Below are 14,938 nucleotides of genomic sequence, written 5' to 3'. Positions count from 1 at the left end.
GTGTGCTTTACAAGAGTGCCACGTTTAGCAGCCCTGCCCTCTCACTCATACGTTGAGCTCAGCCTCGGCTGCATAACACATGTCCTTATTTATATAATTTTTTATTTTTTATTTTCATAATTAGTGTCATTTACACCAAAGATTTTAAAGTTAGGCTGTGTATGGTGTTGCACCAGCAACCTTACAACATAAGTTTGTGGCAACACACATTACCCTGTTAAAGAACCCTGCAAGGGTCAGTTACACAGCCCCCAGCTGCCTTACATACTGGCCCCTGTTTATCATCCCTAACACATTACTCCCACGTAGAAAAAAGCCACAATTGCATAACATTTATTTTATTTTCCTTTTCATAACCGGCATTATTTTACATCAGAGCCTTTAAAATATTTATTTACTTTTCTTTCATAATTACTGGCACTTACATCAGAGACTTTCAACTTTGGCTGTGCATGATGTTGCACCAGCAACCCTGCAGTTTAGGTTTGTGACAACACATTACAGAGGCTAAAAAAACTACGCCCTGGTCTGTTACACAGCCCACAGCTGCATTACATCCTGGCCCCCTGTTTATTATCCCTAACACATTACACGCTCATAGAAAGAAATGACAATTGGACAGCACTTGTCTTTATTTTTCATAACTGGCTTCATTTTATATCTGAGACCTTAAAATATTTATAATTAGTGTCATTTTACACCAGACACTTTAAAAGTTAGGTTGTGCAAAATATTGCAATGGCAGCCTAGCAGTCTGGGGCTGATGCATGACCGTCCTCCATGTTACAGAACAATGCATGGACATGTTGCCAGCCCCATGCTGCTGATTTACAAGATGGCCATGTTTATCATTCCCATTACGCCACACTCATGTAAAAAGAAACGCCTCCTAGGGGCTGGCCTATCTCCCAAAAAAGACCCTGCAGCACTCTAGGGCCCCATTCCACAGATGGACCTCGCCGCTGCTCATGCAACACCAGACTGCCGTCACACCTACCCGCTGAACATGCCCAGACATGTCTCTGCATGCCCAGACATGTCCCTCCTTGCCCAACAAACATGGCGCACACAGGTAAGTCTCTGCTCATCCATCCCACAACCCTAAACACACCTTTAGGCCCTACTGCCTACCTTGCCGCTAGCCCTAGCCACACCCGCACCACCACTCTACACCATTGACACACATACACATCCATTAATTCCTGTGTGAAGGGCACTCACACACATTACCCCTGCCCCACTTCCTGGATTGCCCCACATGTGCTGGACTTCCGGCCATGGACTTCCGACTCAGGACTTCCGGGGGCAGGTCTTCTAGGGGCGGTGCTTCTGGGGCGGGGCTTCTGTGGGTGGGACTTCAGGGGGGGCGGGACTTAGGGGGGCAGGACTTCTGGGGGTGGGACTTCCGGGGCCAGGTCTTCCGTGGGTGGGACTTCAGGGGGCGGGACTTCCGGGGGCAGGTCTTCCGTGGGTGGGACTTCAGGGGGCGGGACTTCAGGGGGTGGGACTTCTGGGGGGCGGGACTTCTGGGGGGCGGGACTTCTGGGGGGCGGGACTTCCGGCTCCTACGTCACTTCCGGGGGTGGGGGTGGGGGTGGCGTTCCCACCTGTCAAAAAATGAATGGTGATGAAAGGTATCATTATACTCTACTAAAGTACTAAGGATTTTGGGGCCAGATGTACGACCACTTAATTTAGCGCCTCGCAATTGGCGACACATTGGAGTGGCAAATTGCGAGTCGCTAAATGAAATGTACCACAGCGTGTTTAACACTGTTTGGGATTCCCAATGGGGTCGCAAATTGCGAGGTTCATTAATATTAATGAGCCTCTCACAATTTGCGAGCCCATTGGGAATGCCAGCCCTCCCAGTGATGGTGGCCTGCTGGGCTCTGCAGGCCACCATGTCTCGGACTCCTTTAAATAAAGCAGTTAAAACAAAAATGCAGCCTGTTTACCATGCATTTAAAAAAAAGAAAATGAAATGTTTTCGTTTCATTTTCTAAGGGCAGGCAGAGGTCCCTGGGACCACTGCCTGACCTAAAAAAGGAATATGCTACTTACCAGTATGCATCTGTTCTTGGCATGTAGGGCTGCTGACATTTATATCTATGCATAGATCGCCGCCTAGTGTTGGGTCCGGATGATTGCACATTGTTGTCCAGGAAGAGTCTTCGAAGTATCACGAGATAGGTGGCTCCTCCCTTGGACTACAGTGCGCATGGGCATCCTCTCCATCTTCAGATTGTTTTTCGCCATTGTGGCAGAGATGGAGTGTAATACAGTAAGTGATGACCTTGCCTGAGAATGATTCTGAGTGCTACAGCTGCGACAGGCACCGGGGAGGAGGGCGGGCGATATAAATGTCAGCAGCCCTACATGCCAAGAACAGATGCATACTGGTAAGTAGCATATTCCGTTCGAGGCATGTGGGCTGCTGAATTTATATCCATGCATAGAATAAATAGCAGTATCCTCCTTAGCGGCGGTTGCCCGTGCCAGCTGCAGCAGTCTGAAAAAGAGTTCTGAGAACAGCCTGACCTACAGCAGCTTGCTGTTTGGAGTGTACATCCACGCAGTAGTGTTAGGTGAATGTGTGTATGGTGGTCCATGTGGCTGCTCTACATATATCCTCTAGAGGAATGTTACCTAGGAAAGCCATGGATGCCCCTAACTTGCGTGTGGAATGCGCTCTTGGGGGAACTATTAATGTGCGTTTTGCTTTTTGATAACAGATTTGTATGCACTTAACGATCCATCTGGCTATACCTGACTTTGAAATGGGGTTGCCTTTGTGTTGTGGAGAGAAGGCAACAAACAGTTGCTTAGTCTTCCTGAAATCCTTTGTCCTGTCTATGTAATACAGGAGAGCTCTTTTGACATCTAGCGTGTGCAGAGCTCTGTCTGCTACCGAGTCTGGATTTGGGAAGAAAACGGGCAGTTCTATGGTTTGGTTAATGTGGAACTGCGACACCACCTTAGGCATTAATTTCGGGTTGGTACGCAGCACCACCCGATTAGCATGAATTTGTATGAAAGGCTCTTGAATAGTTAGGGCTTGAAGCTCACTAACTCTCCTTAGCGATGTTATTGCCACTAGAAAAGCCACTTTCCATGTTAGAAACTGTATCTCACAAGAGTGAAGAGGTTCAAAGGGTGGTCCCATTAGTCTGGTGAGAACTATGTTCAGATTCCAGACAGGTGAAGGAGGGTGTCTGGGAGGAATCACTCTTCTGAGTCCTTCCATAAAAGCTTTAATGGCCGGCACTCTAAAAAGAGAAAGATGCTGTCTGTTTTGAAGATAAGCTGCCATTGCGGCCAAATGTATCCTAATGGAACTATATGCCAGATTGCATCTGTATAGGTGCAACAAATAACATATAATGTTTTGCGTGGATGCATCCAGCGGATTTATGTCATTATTAGAACAGTAAATGACAAATCGCTTCCATTTGGCCGCATAGCATGCCCTGGTTGTAGGCCTTCTTGCCTCCTTGATGATGTTCATACAGTCAGGGGGCAGGTTGAGGTAGCCAAACTATGACCTCAGGAGCCATATTGCAAGGCCAACTGTTGCGGATCTGGGTGCTGAATGTCTCCACTGTTCTGAATGAGGAGACTGGGCTTGAGTCGCAGACGTTGGTGAGGCACCACTGAAAGTTCTAGGAATGTGGTGTACCATGCTTCCCGTGCCCACGTTGGAGCAACTAGGAGGAGCGTCATGGAGTGCTGGCGCAGTTTGTGTGCCACTAGCGGTATGAGCGGTGCTGGAGGAAAAGCGTACGCAAATCTGCCTGACCAGTTCATCCATATCGCATTGCCCGGAGACTGCGGGTGCGGGAACCTGGCGGCAAAGGTTTGGCATTTTGCGTTTTCCTTTGTGGCGAATAGGTCTATCTCTGGATGACCCCTCTGCTGGAAATATGGTTGGAGCACTGAGGGGTTATCTCCCACTCGTGCATCTGGTGGCTGTGCCTGCTGAGCAGGTCCGCCATCTGGTTGTCTTTGCCTGGGAGATGTTGCGCCATGAGGAACATGTTCCTTTGAATGGCCCACTTCCACATGCTCTGGGCTAGATGAGACAATTGTGGAGAGTGCGTGCCTCCCTGCTTCTGGATGTAATACATGGCAGTCATGTTGTCCGTCCGGATCAGCACGACTTTGTTGCACAGATGCAGCCTGAAGGCCTTCATTGCCATGAAAATTGCCATGAGCTCCAACAGGTTGATGTGCATTTTTCGCTGCTGCACTGTCCATAGTCCCTGCACTGTATAATGGAGGACATGCGCTCCCCAACCCTGGAGAGATGCGTCCGTTGTCAGCACTATCTGTGGTACAGGCTCTTGGAACGGTCGTCCCCTGCAAAGGTTTTGTGTGTTCCACCAATGCAGAGAGTTGTATGCACGACTGGTCACCAACACTAGGTATTTTAGACGCCCTTGAGCCTGGTTCCACTGTCATGCCAGGCACTCCTGAAGCGGACGCATGTGTAGCCTTGCGTGAGGGACTATAAAGATGCAGGAGGCCATCATACCTATCAGCTGCATGAATACCTGCGCTGGGAGCGAGTGTTGTGGCCTGAACTTCTGAATGAGCAATTGCATGTTGACTCTGGATGCGGTTGGGTGCGCTGTCGCTGTTAGAGTGTTGACTGTCGCACCCAGGTACTGTTGCATATGTGCGGGTTGAAGGTGTGATTTTGGGTAATTCAGCGAAAATCCTAGACTGTGTAGGAGACGAATTGTGCGGGACATGTGGCTGGCACATTGCTGGGCTGACTTTGCTTGAACAAGCCAGTCGTCCAGATAAGGATAGACATGGATGTGTTGTCTCCGAAGGTGCGCCGCCACTGTTGCTAAGCACTTGGTGAACACCCTGGGGGCAGTAGTGACCTCGAAAGGCAGGACCTTGAACTGGTAATGCTGGTTGTTTATGGTGAACTTGAGATATTTCCTGTGTCCTGGGTGAACGGGATTGTGGAAATATGCGTCTTTCAGGTCTAGGGTGGCTAGGAAGTCTCCCTGACTGAGCAATGGTAGAACTTGTTGTAAAGTCAGCATGTGAAAATGTTCTGACAAGATGTACTGGTTCAGGGGTCTGAGGTCTAGAATGGGCCTGAGAGACCCGTCCTTTTTTGGGATTAAGAAGTACAGTGAGTACACCCCTGTACCCTGCTGATTTAAAGGCACGAGTTCTATGGCCCCTTTTTGCAGCATGCAGAGGACTTCTTGCTGCAATAAGTGCATGTGCTCTGCGGACATAGGACGGTGCCTTGGGGGTATGTTGGGTGGAGTGGAGGTTAGCTCTAGACAATAGCCGTGTTGTATAAGTTCTCTCACCCACCTGTCTGTGGTTATGCCTTCCCAGACTGGCAGGAACTGCTGGAGTCTTCCCCCGACTGGTGTTATATGGTCGGAGGGCAGTGACAAGACGTCACTGTTTATTGGTGGCGGAAGATTTGGCATTATTATTTCCGCGTCCTCTGCCTTTGGTGCTGTTCCCACGATAGCCACTCCTATTGTTCTTGTTATAGGTGTTCTGCGAGCCCCCTCTGTTGTATTGGGCTTGCTGTGATGCTTGACCTCTGGAGGCTCCCCTGTTACCGGAGCGACGAAAGGAACTGCCCCTGAACTGTTGTGACTGCAGAGCCCCCATGAATTTTGCTGTCTCAGTGTCTTTTTTAATTTTCTCAAGGGTTGTGTCTACATCAGGGCCAAAGAGAAAATCAGGGTTAACCGGCTGGTTGAGTAAAGTAGTTTGTATCTCCGACTTAAAACCAGAGATGCGTAGCCAGGCATGCCTTCTAAGCATCACACTTGTGTTTATGGCCCTAGCTGCCGTGTCTGCTGCACCTAGCGCACACTTGATAGACGCATTGGAAATTAATTTCCCCTCCTGTATCAGCATTTCTGCTCCCTCCTTATAAGCCTCAGGCAGGTGTTGCAGTAGCTGCTCTAACGTGTCGTAGTGTGCCCTATCATATCTGGCTAATAGGGCTTGTGTGTTGGAGATCCTCCAAGTATTTGCTGCTTGAGCCGCTACTCGCTTGCCAGATGCTTCAAAGATCTTGGATTCTTTGTCCAGAGGGGGAGCATCACCACTGGTTTGAGAGTTTGCCCTTTTACGAGCATTAGCCACTACGAGGGAGTCCAACGGGAGCTGGCCTTTGATGTACGTAGGGTCCACAGGTGCTGGCCGGTACTTCTTTTCAATCCTTGGGTTTACAACCCGTGCCCTTGTGGTCTCCTTGAAGATGTCAGTAGCGTGTTTAAGGACACCCTTCAGCATAGGCAATGTTTTTACTGATCTTTCCGAAGTCAGGAAAGTATCAAACAAAAAGTCCTCCTCTACTGGGTCAGCACGCATGTCCACATCATGGTTTTTGGCTGCCCTTTCAATCAAAGCGTTAAACGCAGCAGTATTTTCAGTAGGCGAGGTTTTGATGGTATAGGACTGAGCGTCAGGCGTGGTCTGTGGCTCACCAGGGTCAACAGGGTCAGTCCAGGTTTGCTGTTCATCCTGATCTGTGTCAGCAGGATAATTGAACTCATCTTCATTGTATCCCTCCCCTATATCCTCATAGGAATAGTCTTGTTCATAGGACTCCACAGGCTCAGAAAGAACAGGTGAGGTTGCTGAGTCTCTTTTTCTTTTTAGAGGGATCTTGTATGACTCCAAAGGAGTTTCTGGAGCTATTTTCCGTTTGTAAATGGTGAGTCGACCAGTATCTGAGTCGATGAACAGTTTGGACTGATTGTCATAGGAGGGTTCTTGGAACATTACATCCTCCTCAGCGGACAGAGTCCTTGAAACCACCGACCCTTTTTCGGTAGTGTCGGTGCCCTTTTGTGGCTCGAAGGTTTTTGGTCGAGCGGTCAGGGGCAGGCCATATTTAATAGGTTGTGGAAGCAGTGGAGACGAACCAACCTGTTTTGAGAGTGTTGCAGGTTTCGATCCGACCAACTTTGTAGGATCACTGGGCTGCTTGCGGCCTTGCGTCGATTCGAGCTGTCGGTGCACAACAGGGACGCCTTTTATCTTTGACGCGACGTGCTGTTTCGGGTCGGTGCACTTTTTGACTCGAAGGCCTTGCTGGATATCGGCGCCGAGGCTGGAAGTTTCGGATCGACAGTCTTCCTAGCCTTGTGTCCTTTGCCAGTGTCGCCAGCTTTGGGCGTGGACGTCGACAGCGTCAGCGCGACGGTCTTGACGGCAGAGACAGGCTTCGGCGTCCCGTGTTTCGGGTCGGCGCCCCCTTGTGACCCCGAAGGGTTAATGACACTTTTAGATTGGGTTGGAGCCGACGAATCCGAAGCTGTCGATCCGAGGACTGACGTCAGCAGTTTCGGTTTCGATACAGTTGCTGTCGGTTTCGATTTTGCAGCTGAAAGTGGCTGATCGATTGATGGCTCTGTAGAAGTATTCTTAGTCGGACCTGGACGCGGGGCTATAGAATTCGGGTAAAGATCTTGGCTAAGGCCTTCCGGCGATGCCTCGACCTGAGCCTCAGAGAGTATAGTGTCAGTATCGGGCCCCGCGATTGCGGATGGGCCTTGCTCATCGCTTGAGTCGTCATCGACGGCTCCGATGGCTTCCGCGTCGTCTCCTACCTCGACGATGTCTTCTTCATGGACGTAGTCTTGTTCTTCGTCTACGCTATATTGTGAGTCGTGCTCCGATGCAGGGTCCGACTGCTGGTCCGGATCCTCTTGATCGGCGCCCTCGATGACGTCTGCCTCGAAGATATCTTCTGGTTCTGGCGCGGTTTGCTGGGCCGACTGCCTCGCGGCGGGTCGAAGCCGAAGTGTTTTCTTCGACCGGAACTTGGAACAGGCCATGCAGCTGGCCTCGTCGTGGTCCGGGGATAGGCACTTGTTGCACACCGGGTGCACATCGATGTGAGGGTATTTGGAGTTGCAGACGGGGCATCTCTTGAACGGGCTCCGTTCCATCGTCGACGCTCGTTGGGGCCTAGCTGTCGAAAGGCAATACGGCCTTCGACGTCCTGTTCGAAGAACTGGATGAAGTACCGAGCACTGAACGAGAGACAATACCGACGCCCCGAAGGCCTTTTGGCCTCGCGAAAAGTATTTTAAGTATATTCCGAACTTGAGTCGAGAAGGTACATCCGAACCCAATGGCGGAAAAAAACCAATCTGAAGATGGAGAGGATGCCCATGCGCACTGTAGTCCAAGGGAGGAGCCACCTATCTCGTGATACTTCGAAGACTCTTCCAGGACAACAATGTGCAATCATCCGGACCCAACACTAGGCGGCGATCTATGCATAGATATAAATTCAGCAGCCCACATGCCTCGAACATAAGTTTGCATGCATTTGCAAAGGGGAAGGGGTCCCTCGGGACCCCTGCCCATTTGCGAATGCATTACCATCTACTTGAAGTAGGTGGTAATTGTGACTGTTTAGCGACCGCAAAACATTTGTACATGGTTTTGAGACTCGCTATGTGGAAGGGAATGCCCCTTCCAAATAGCAAGTTGCACAACCTATTTAGAGAGTCGCAAACAAATTGCGACTTGCCAAATAGGCTATGTACATGGCCCAATAGGTTTTTGCGTGCGCAAACGGGTTCGCGAACCCGTTCGCGCATATAAAAACAGATCGTATATCTGGCCCGTAGTATTTTATATTGAAGTAATAGCCCCTCTGTCACATGTATTTCATTTGTTTTGTAGCATCTCTCATACCATTGTAGGATGTCAGAGCACTTTACATCACACACATATAGAGACATTGAATCATACATGTAAAACAGTGTGTATATAAAATGTTTAAAGAGTGCTTGATCTGGAAAAGCACAAACTCAGGATTCAAAGCATAACACAGTGGCTAGCATTGACTTTAACATTAAAAATGTATTTCTACCCAAATATATCTTTTTAGCAGCATCAGGATTATGAATAACTGGGACAAAATCTAAGTTACTAACTGGTACCATGCAGTTTGCAAGCAGCTATTTGATGACAGTTTATAGGTCCCTCTGCTAGATTACGATTGTCACTTATGAAGTGCACAGTAACAAAAGAATCTCTGTGACAAAAACAGTAACCACAAACCTAGGCACATAAAATGCTGCTTTTTAAGATGCATGTTACACGTTCTTTGCAGTAGGCACATTAACCCTCTGTGCTACATTAGTTAAATCAAAGCTGCCACTGAACAAAACTCTCCTCGCTCTCCAGCAGGTACATTTATCACTGGCATTCTCTTGACACTTTTATTGTTGCTGGAAAGCTGCTAATTATACAAGAAATGTTTCTGTGCCTTTAAAACTGTTGCCTATGGACCCCCTGGGAATGTGTCACGGACCCCTGGGGGTCCGCAGACCACAGTTTGGGAAACACTGCTCTAGACAGTAACCTGATTGAATTATTTGAAGCGCCCACCGGTCTGATGTGATGTTTTCCCAGGCTGGTAGGTATTGTTGTAGTCTTCCCTCGACAGGAGTGGAATGGGATGGGGGAAGTGGAGTCATTGGGCAGGGGTAGAGGCAGAGCGGGAGTTGTTGTTTTTACCTCTGCCTTTGTTATTGTTACCCCTGTAACCTCCCCTTTGGTAGCCCTTACTATATGTGGATTGTGTAGGGGCTTTGTATGAGGTAGAAGGTGTGTCTGAGGAGTATCCCCTGGTGGCATCTTGATAAGATGAGCGGCGAAATGAACGTCTGGTTGCCTGCGACTGCAGTGCTCCCATAGATTTGCCTGTATCTGTATCCTTTTTCATTTTTTCAAGTGATGCATCTACATTGGGTCCGAATAAGTGTTGCTCATCGAAGGGTTGATAAAGTATAGCACTTTAGACTACAGGTTTGAACCCTGATATGCGTAGCCAGGCATGTCTACGTAATAAAACACTGGTGTTAACTGCCCTGGAGGCGGTGTCCGCTGCATCAAGTGCACACCGAATAGAGGTGTTTGTAATATTTTTCCCTTCTTGAATAAGTTAATTTGCTCTATCTTTGTATTTATGAGGGAGGTGTCACATTAGTGATTCTAATTCGTCATAATGTGCCCTGTCAGATCTGGCCAATAATGCTTGTGTATTGGCAATACGACATATGTTTGCTGCATTGAGATGCAGTTCTTTTCCCTGATGCGTCAAGTAGCTTAGACTCTTTATCTGGTGGGGCAGCTTCACCTGATTTTTGTGAGTTTGCTCTCTTGCGTGCGTTGGAAACTACAAGTGAGTCTAGTGGTACTGGACCTTTAATATATGCTGGGTCTGAAGGGGCAGCTTTATACTTTTTCTCTATTCGAGGGTTAATGACCCGAGTGCTGACTGGGTCCTTGAAGACTTCAGGAGCATGCTTAATCCTTTAAGCATTGGTAAAATGATGGATGAGGACCTTTGTGCATTATCAAAGGTATCCATTAGAAAGTCTTCATCTACAGGGTCTGTATGCATATCTACTCCATGATATTGCGCGGCTCTGTGTATCAACTGATTAAAACCCATAGTGTCTTCTGGTGGGGAAGGCCTTGAGGGGTATATGTCATCTTGAGGGACATTTGGGACGTCTGGGGTGTTAAAATCATCCCACGGGTCAGGTGAGCCTGGAGGAATAGATGGATCATCTATGTTAGCCCCTACATCATCAGAGCTATCATCCCTACCCTATTGTCATTGTCTGTTATGATAGAGGATGCAGGGGAATGTTGTGGTAGGGGAGCAGGTGGTGATGGTAAATGTGGAGGAGGAGGGCGAGGTAGCCATGTCCTTTTTCTTTGAATGAGGAGCTGGCGCTGGTGTATCCAGCGGTCACTTTTTTTAAGCTAAAGTTAGTTGCCCAGTGATTGGGTCTTTAGCTAGAGTCTTTTCTGCAGGGTCTGGATGAAATTAGTCCCCTGCAGGAGGCCGATCTTTTAGTGCGGGGGGAGGCTTCAGCACCGAAGCGGTCTCTTTTAGATTTTTGGCAATGCCCTTAACTGGAGAAGCAGGAGTCTTTTTCGGCTCCGATGATTTTTTCGGCTCCGATGATTTTTTCGGCTCCGATGATTTTTTCGGCTCCGGTAGATTTTTTGGATATGATGGTTTTTTCGATTCCGGCGGTCTTTTTGAATCCGAAGCGGGTTTGCTTGGTTCCGACCTGGGTTTCGGTGCCGAAGGAGTAGCGGTAGGATTCAGCGCCGGTGGTTTGGATGTCGACGGGGCCGGTGATGTTGTCTTTTTCGGTGCCGGTAGGTGTGTGCCGGCCCCGTGGGAAGGCCGACTCGAGCCAGAGTCGCCTGAAGGCTTAGTTAGCTTCTTAGCCGGGCCCGAAGGTGGGGCAGTAGAAGCAGTGTGTAGGTGTGCACCTGAGGGCGAGGGTGTGACCGGGGCCTTCTTTGGATGTGTCGAGGAAGGGTCGGGGTCGACGGTCTTACTTACGACCCGCTGTAATGGAGTGATGTCCTCGACGTCTGAATCTTCCGCCTCGGAGTTGCTGTCGACGTCGTGTTGTTCTGGGACGTCGACACCTTCTTCAAAGATGTCGTCCGGAATCGGAGCGGAAGATCGAGCCATTCTTCTCCTAGCTCTTCGGTTCCTGATAGTCTTTTTGGAGCGGAAAGAGGCACAAGCGGAACAGTCTCTGGCCTCGTGCTCCGGGGAGAGGCAAAGGTTACACACTTCATGAAGGTCGGTGTGGGGAAACTTCGACCCACATTGAGGACACTTTTTAAATGGCGTCCTTTCCATGAGCTGGAGTCGAGGCCTAGTTAGGCCCGAAGGCCGTCGACGATGACCGGAATCGAAATCTTCAGTGTTGAAGAGTAGCGTCGACTGGGAAAGCGTTAGAAACTGATTTTTTAGTTCTCGGCTAGCCGCGCGAAGCGCGTCTCCGCCGAGCCCCTATTGTCGGCATGTGAGCTTCCCAGGAGACAGTCCTGGCCGCGCGCATCGCCTTGGAGGCGATTTGAAAGTGGCACGCGCTGACTGGCACGCGCCGCGCTCGGCCTGGCTGTCTCCTGGGAAGCACAAACACGAGCGGACATGGCCGGCCAGGCGCACTGATTGATTTGTTGGGCGAATGGCGGGCAGAGTTTGCTGGTACCGATCGGCTTTTTGCACCCTCAGAACGGTCGTATTGAGTGGCTGCCATAAATACATGTTCTTTGGGGGCTGTGAGAGTCAGACTCCAGACCAAGGAGGACGGAGTGGCTGGTGGCACATGGAAAACGCAGGCAGTGCAGTACACATTCCGAGCGGAGACAGACACACAGATAGAAACCCTCCCCCCTCCCCCTGCCGTCGCACAAACACGAGCGGACATGGCCGGCCGGGCGCACTGATTGATTTGTTGGGCGAATGGCGGGCAGAGTTTGCTGGTACCGATCGGCTTTTTGCACCCTCAGAACGGTCGTATTGAGTGGCTGCCATAAATACATGTTCTTTGGGGGCTGTGAGAGTCAGACTCCAGACCAAGGAGGACGGAGTGGCTGGTGGCACATGGAAAACGCAGGCAGTGCAGTACACATTCCGAGCGGAGACAGACACACAGATAGAAACACTCCCCCCCTCCCCCTGCCGTCGCACACAGAGACACACACACAGGAGCGAACATACACGCACACACGCGCACACACACTCACACACACAAGCGCCCCCCAAGGCCCACTTACCGCCAGTGTGTTCTGTCGCCTCCGCGGGGCTCTCCGGCATGGGAGCCCCGCATCACGCACTGCTCTTGACCAGGAACTCCGTGGGCGCGGGCTTCGCGCACAAGACGGAAGTCCCGCCCCCACGCTAGGTTTCGTTTCGTTTTGGAATGCGCGCGCAGATCGCATCTCGTTTTTTATTACTGACAGTCACGTTTTCTGTCTGTGGGGACGAATCTCTGTGACTGAATGAAAAGAGGTTGTTGAAGTGCTCCCTCATTTGACTGTTCCCTGCACTGCAGTGAGTGCCACCCTCACATCAGACACATAGTTCACTTCTCGGCACATCAGTGAATGGCGGACCTCGTATCCAACGGATTTATAGTGCACGCGCACCTTGTGTAGTGAGTATCCTGTCACAAAGTGCACACTTTGCCCCATGTTTCAATGCATATTACCCACATTTGAAGTAAACTATTATCCCGCCCCACCATACAGTCCACAATTTCTTATCATATTTTTCCTGTTCCGTCTTGTTACCACTGTCTGCACAATTTAAGTTTTTCTTTTTCTTTTTCAAGATTCCTTGTCTTTCCTGCCTTGCTATTCCCTATGTTTTTTTTTCATTTGCTATTTTACTGCCTCTTGTGCCTTAGTTGCAGAGTGTGTCCAGACACTGTGCTATGGGGGCTGGGCATTATTTGTGTTGGCTATGGGAAGGGTAGAGGTTTACAGCTTTACTGCAGAGCCTAGGTTGTAAAGTAGAACGGGGAATGTGCAGTTTTACAGTAGGGCGCAGCTTGTTGACTATCACAGTCGGACAGTGCTTAATTTCTAAAAACAATAACTGCAATGGCCCTCGTCAGGAGGCTACTGCAGAATGTACCACCTATTGCCCCTGCCAGTGCTGCCAATAAAAGCACCATCACAACTGTGTGAAGAGCAGCTGCTGTTTGTGCGTTTTATTAACAACTCCTGTCCCTTCATTTTGTGACAAACGATGTCTGCTTTCAGGTGAAGTTGCTGTTCATTATTCTAAGGTGCTTTCATCTGCGCCAGTCGGGGTGTTTGCTCTTTGACCTGAATATATCTGAAACGCCTTTTCTGTTGGTATAGTTTAAGCTATTAGTATTGTAACTAACAATGCCTTGTATTTATGTTTTAAAACCCAAAACATAAACGAAAGGCATTGTCATTTACAATGCCAATAGCTCGTTTATTAACTCTCACAGAGGAATGTCTGAACTACAAGGAATTCACGAGCTGCCTATTGTTTCTGTCGTTAGTGATGAGAGCTGGACTCTGATACGGATAATTGTAACCCTGAAAGGATGACTGGTGCATACATAGCGGCATGTATTTCATAGTAAGATGCCCTAGCTTTATGCAGTGTGCTTTCACACAAGCTGACTTTCACATAGACGTATACATTCTATGTGGTGCGCGTGTTACATCCTCTACGAAGGCCATTGTCATCTGTATTTAAAAAAAAATGTCATGAGCAATGGCAATAGCTCTACAATTAATAATGCCGAGACCATTGCATTGTAAATGCTTGTTGTAATTTGGTGAGGATTGCGCGCCGAAGGAAATCGGTTCCAACACGGAGCGCTGGAAACACATCCAAGCCCGGTGGCGGAAAAATACAATCTGGGGATGGAACCGATGCCCATGCGCAGTATCATCCAAAGGAATAGTCACCTATCCCGTGACTTCCAAAGACATTTCTACAACAAAACAAACTGCAAACATCCAGGCCCAACACTAGGTAGCCATCTATGCACAGTGTGTAATCTGCAGCTCATATGCCTCGAACACAATGTTTTGGAATGCTATCTCAAGCGACTGCCAGCGTTTAGACTTTTTGCAAGCATTTTCCCATCACCTTTTGTGTAATTTCAGTAAAGTGCTGGCCAAGAAATGTGGTTGAAGTGTCATTTGAGGCTCAATTAAATAGGAGCTTTGTGGATTATGCATTTGTACTCTCAAAGTGAGACCATAAGTGATAAATCAATCCAACCAAGCCACTGGTAACCCATTACAAGCAACATCAATGCCATTTCTCCTTGAAAACTCATTCCTTTCCCACATCCCTTCTTACCTCTATACTGCAGATGATTGAATGACTTCAGTGTTTCCAGTGAAAAGAAATCTAGAGAGCCATTGAGCCTGGCAACCACAACCCTGAGAACATAAAACACCAAATTAGAAAAGAGGTAACAGGTTTTGGACAGTGGGGATCGCAAGTGGGGGTAGAATGCTACACTTACTGTTTTACAGAAAACATCCTTCTTTAAAGGAAATGGGACTGCTCAGCATTCACAAATCTTAGTTATACAGC

The 14,938-nt window shown here is 48.8% G+C and overlaps 1 protein-coding gene and 1 long non-coding RNA gene across 8 annotated transcripts in view; one reads left to right on the top strand and one right to left on the bottom strand.

The window, feature by feature from the left end:
* Positions 1-14,938, bottom strand: part of SCAP (SREBF chaperone) — a 678,128-nt gene that overhangs the window by 85,060 nt on the left and 578,130 nt on the right. For all 6 annotated transcript variants that reach the window (XM_078662547.1, XM_078662552.1, XM_078662549.1 and 3 more), the window contains one exon: positions 14,699-14,781. In XM_078662547.1, the coding sequence (XP_078518673.1) occupies positions 14,699-14,781 (83 nt within the window). The remainder of the gene's footprint in view (positions 1-14,698; positions 14,782-14,938) is intronic.
* The window catches only part of LOC144783806 (uncharacterized), a 55,932-nt gene that overhangs the window by 2,617 nt on the left and 38,377 nt on the right, over positions 1-14,938 (top strand). The gene's annotated exons all lie outside the window — the stretch shown is intronic.

Source organism: Lissotriton helveticus, chromosome 10 (genome assembly GCF_964261635.1).
Source record: "Lissotriton helveticus chromosome 10, aLisHel1.1, whole genome shotgun sequence".
Lineage (NCBI taxonomy): Eukaryota > Metazoa > Chordata > Amphibia > Caudata > Salamandridae > Lissotriton > Lissotriton helveticus.
The sequence above is the reverse complement of the archived record's forward strand: the minus strand, read 5'-3'. Positions and strand labels throughout refer to the sequence as shown.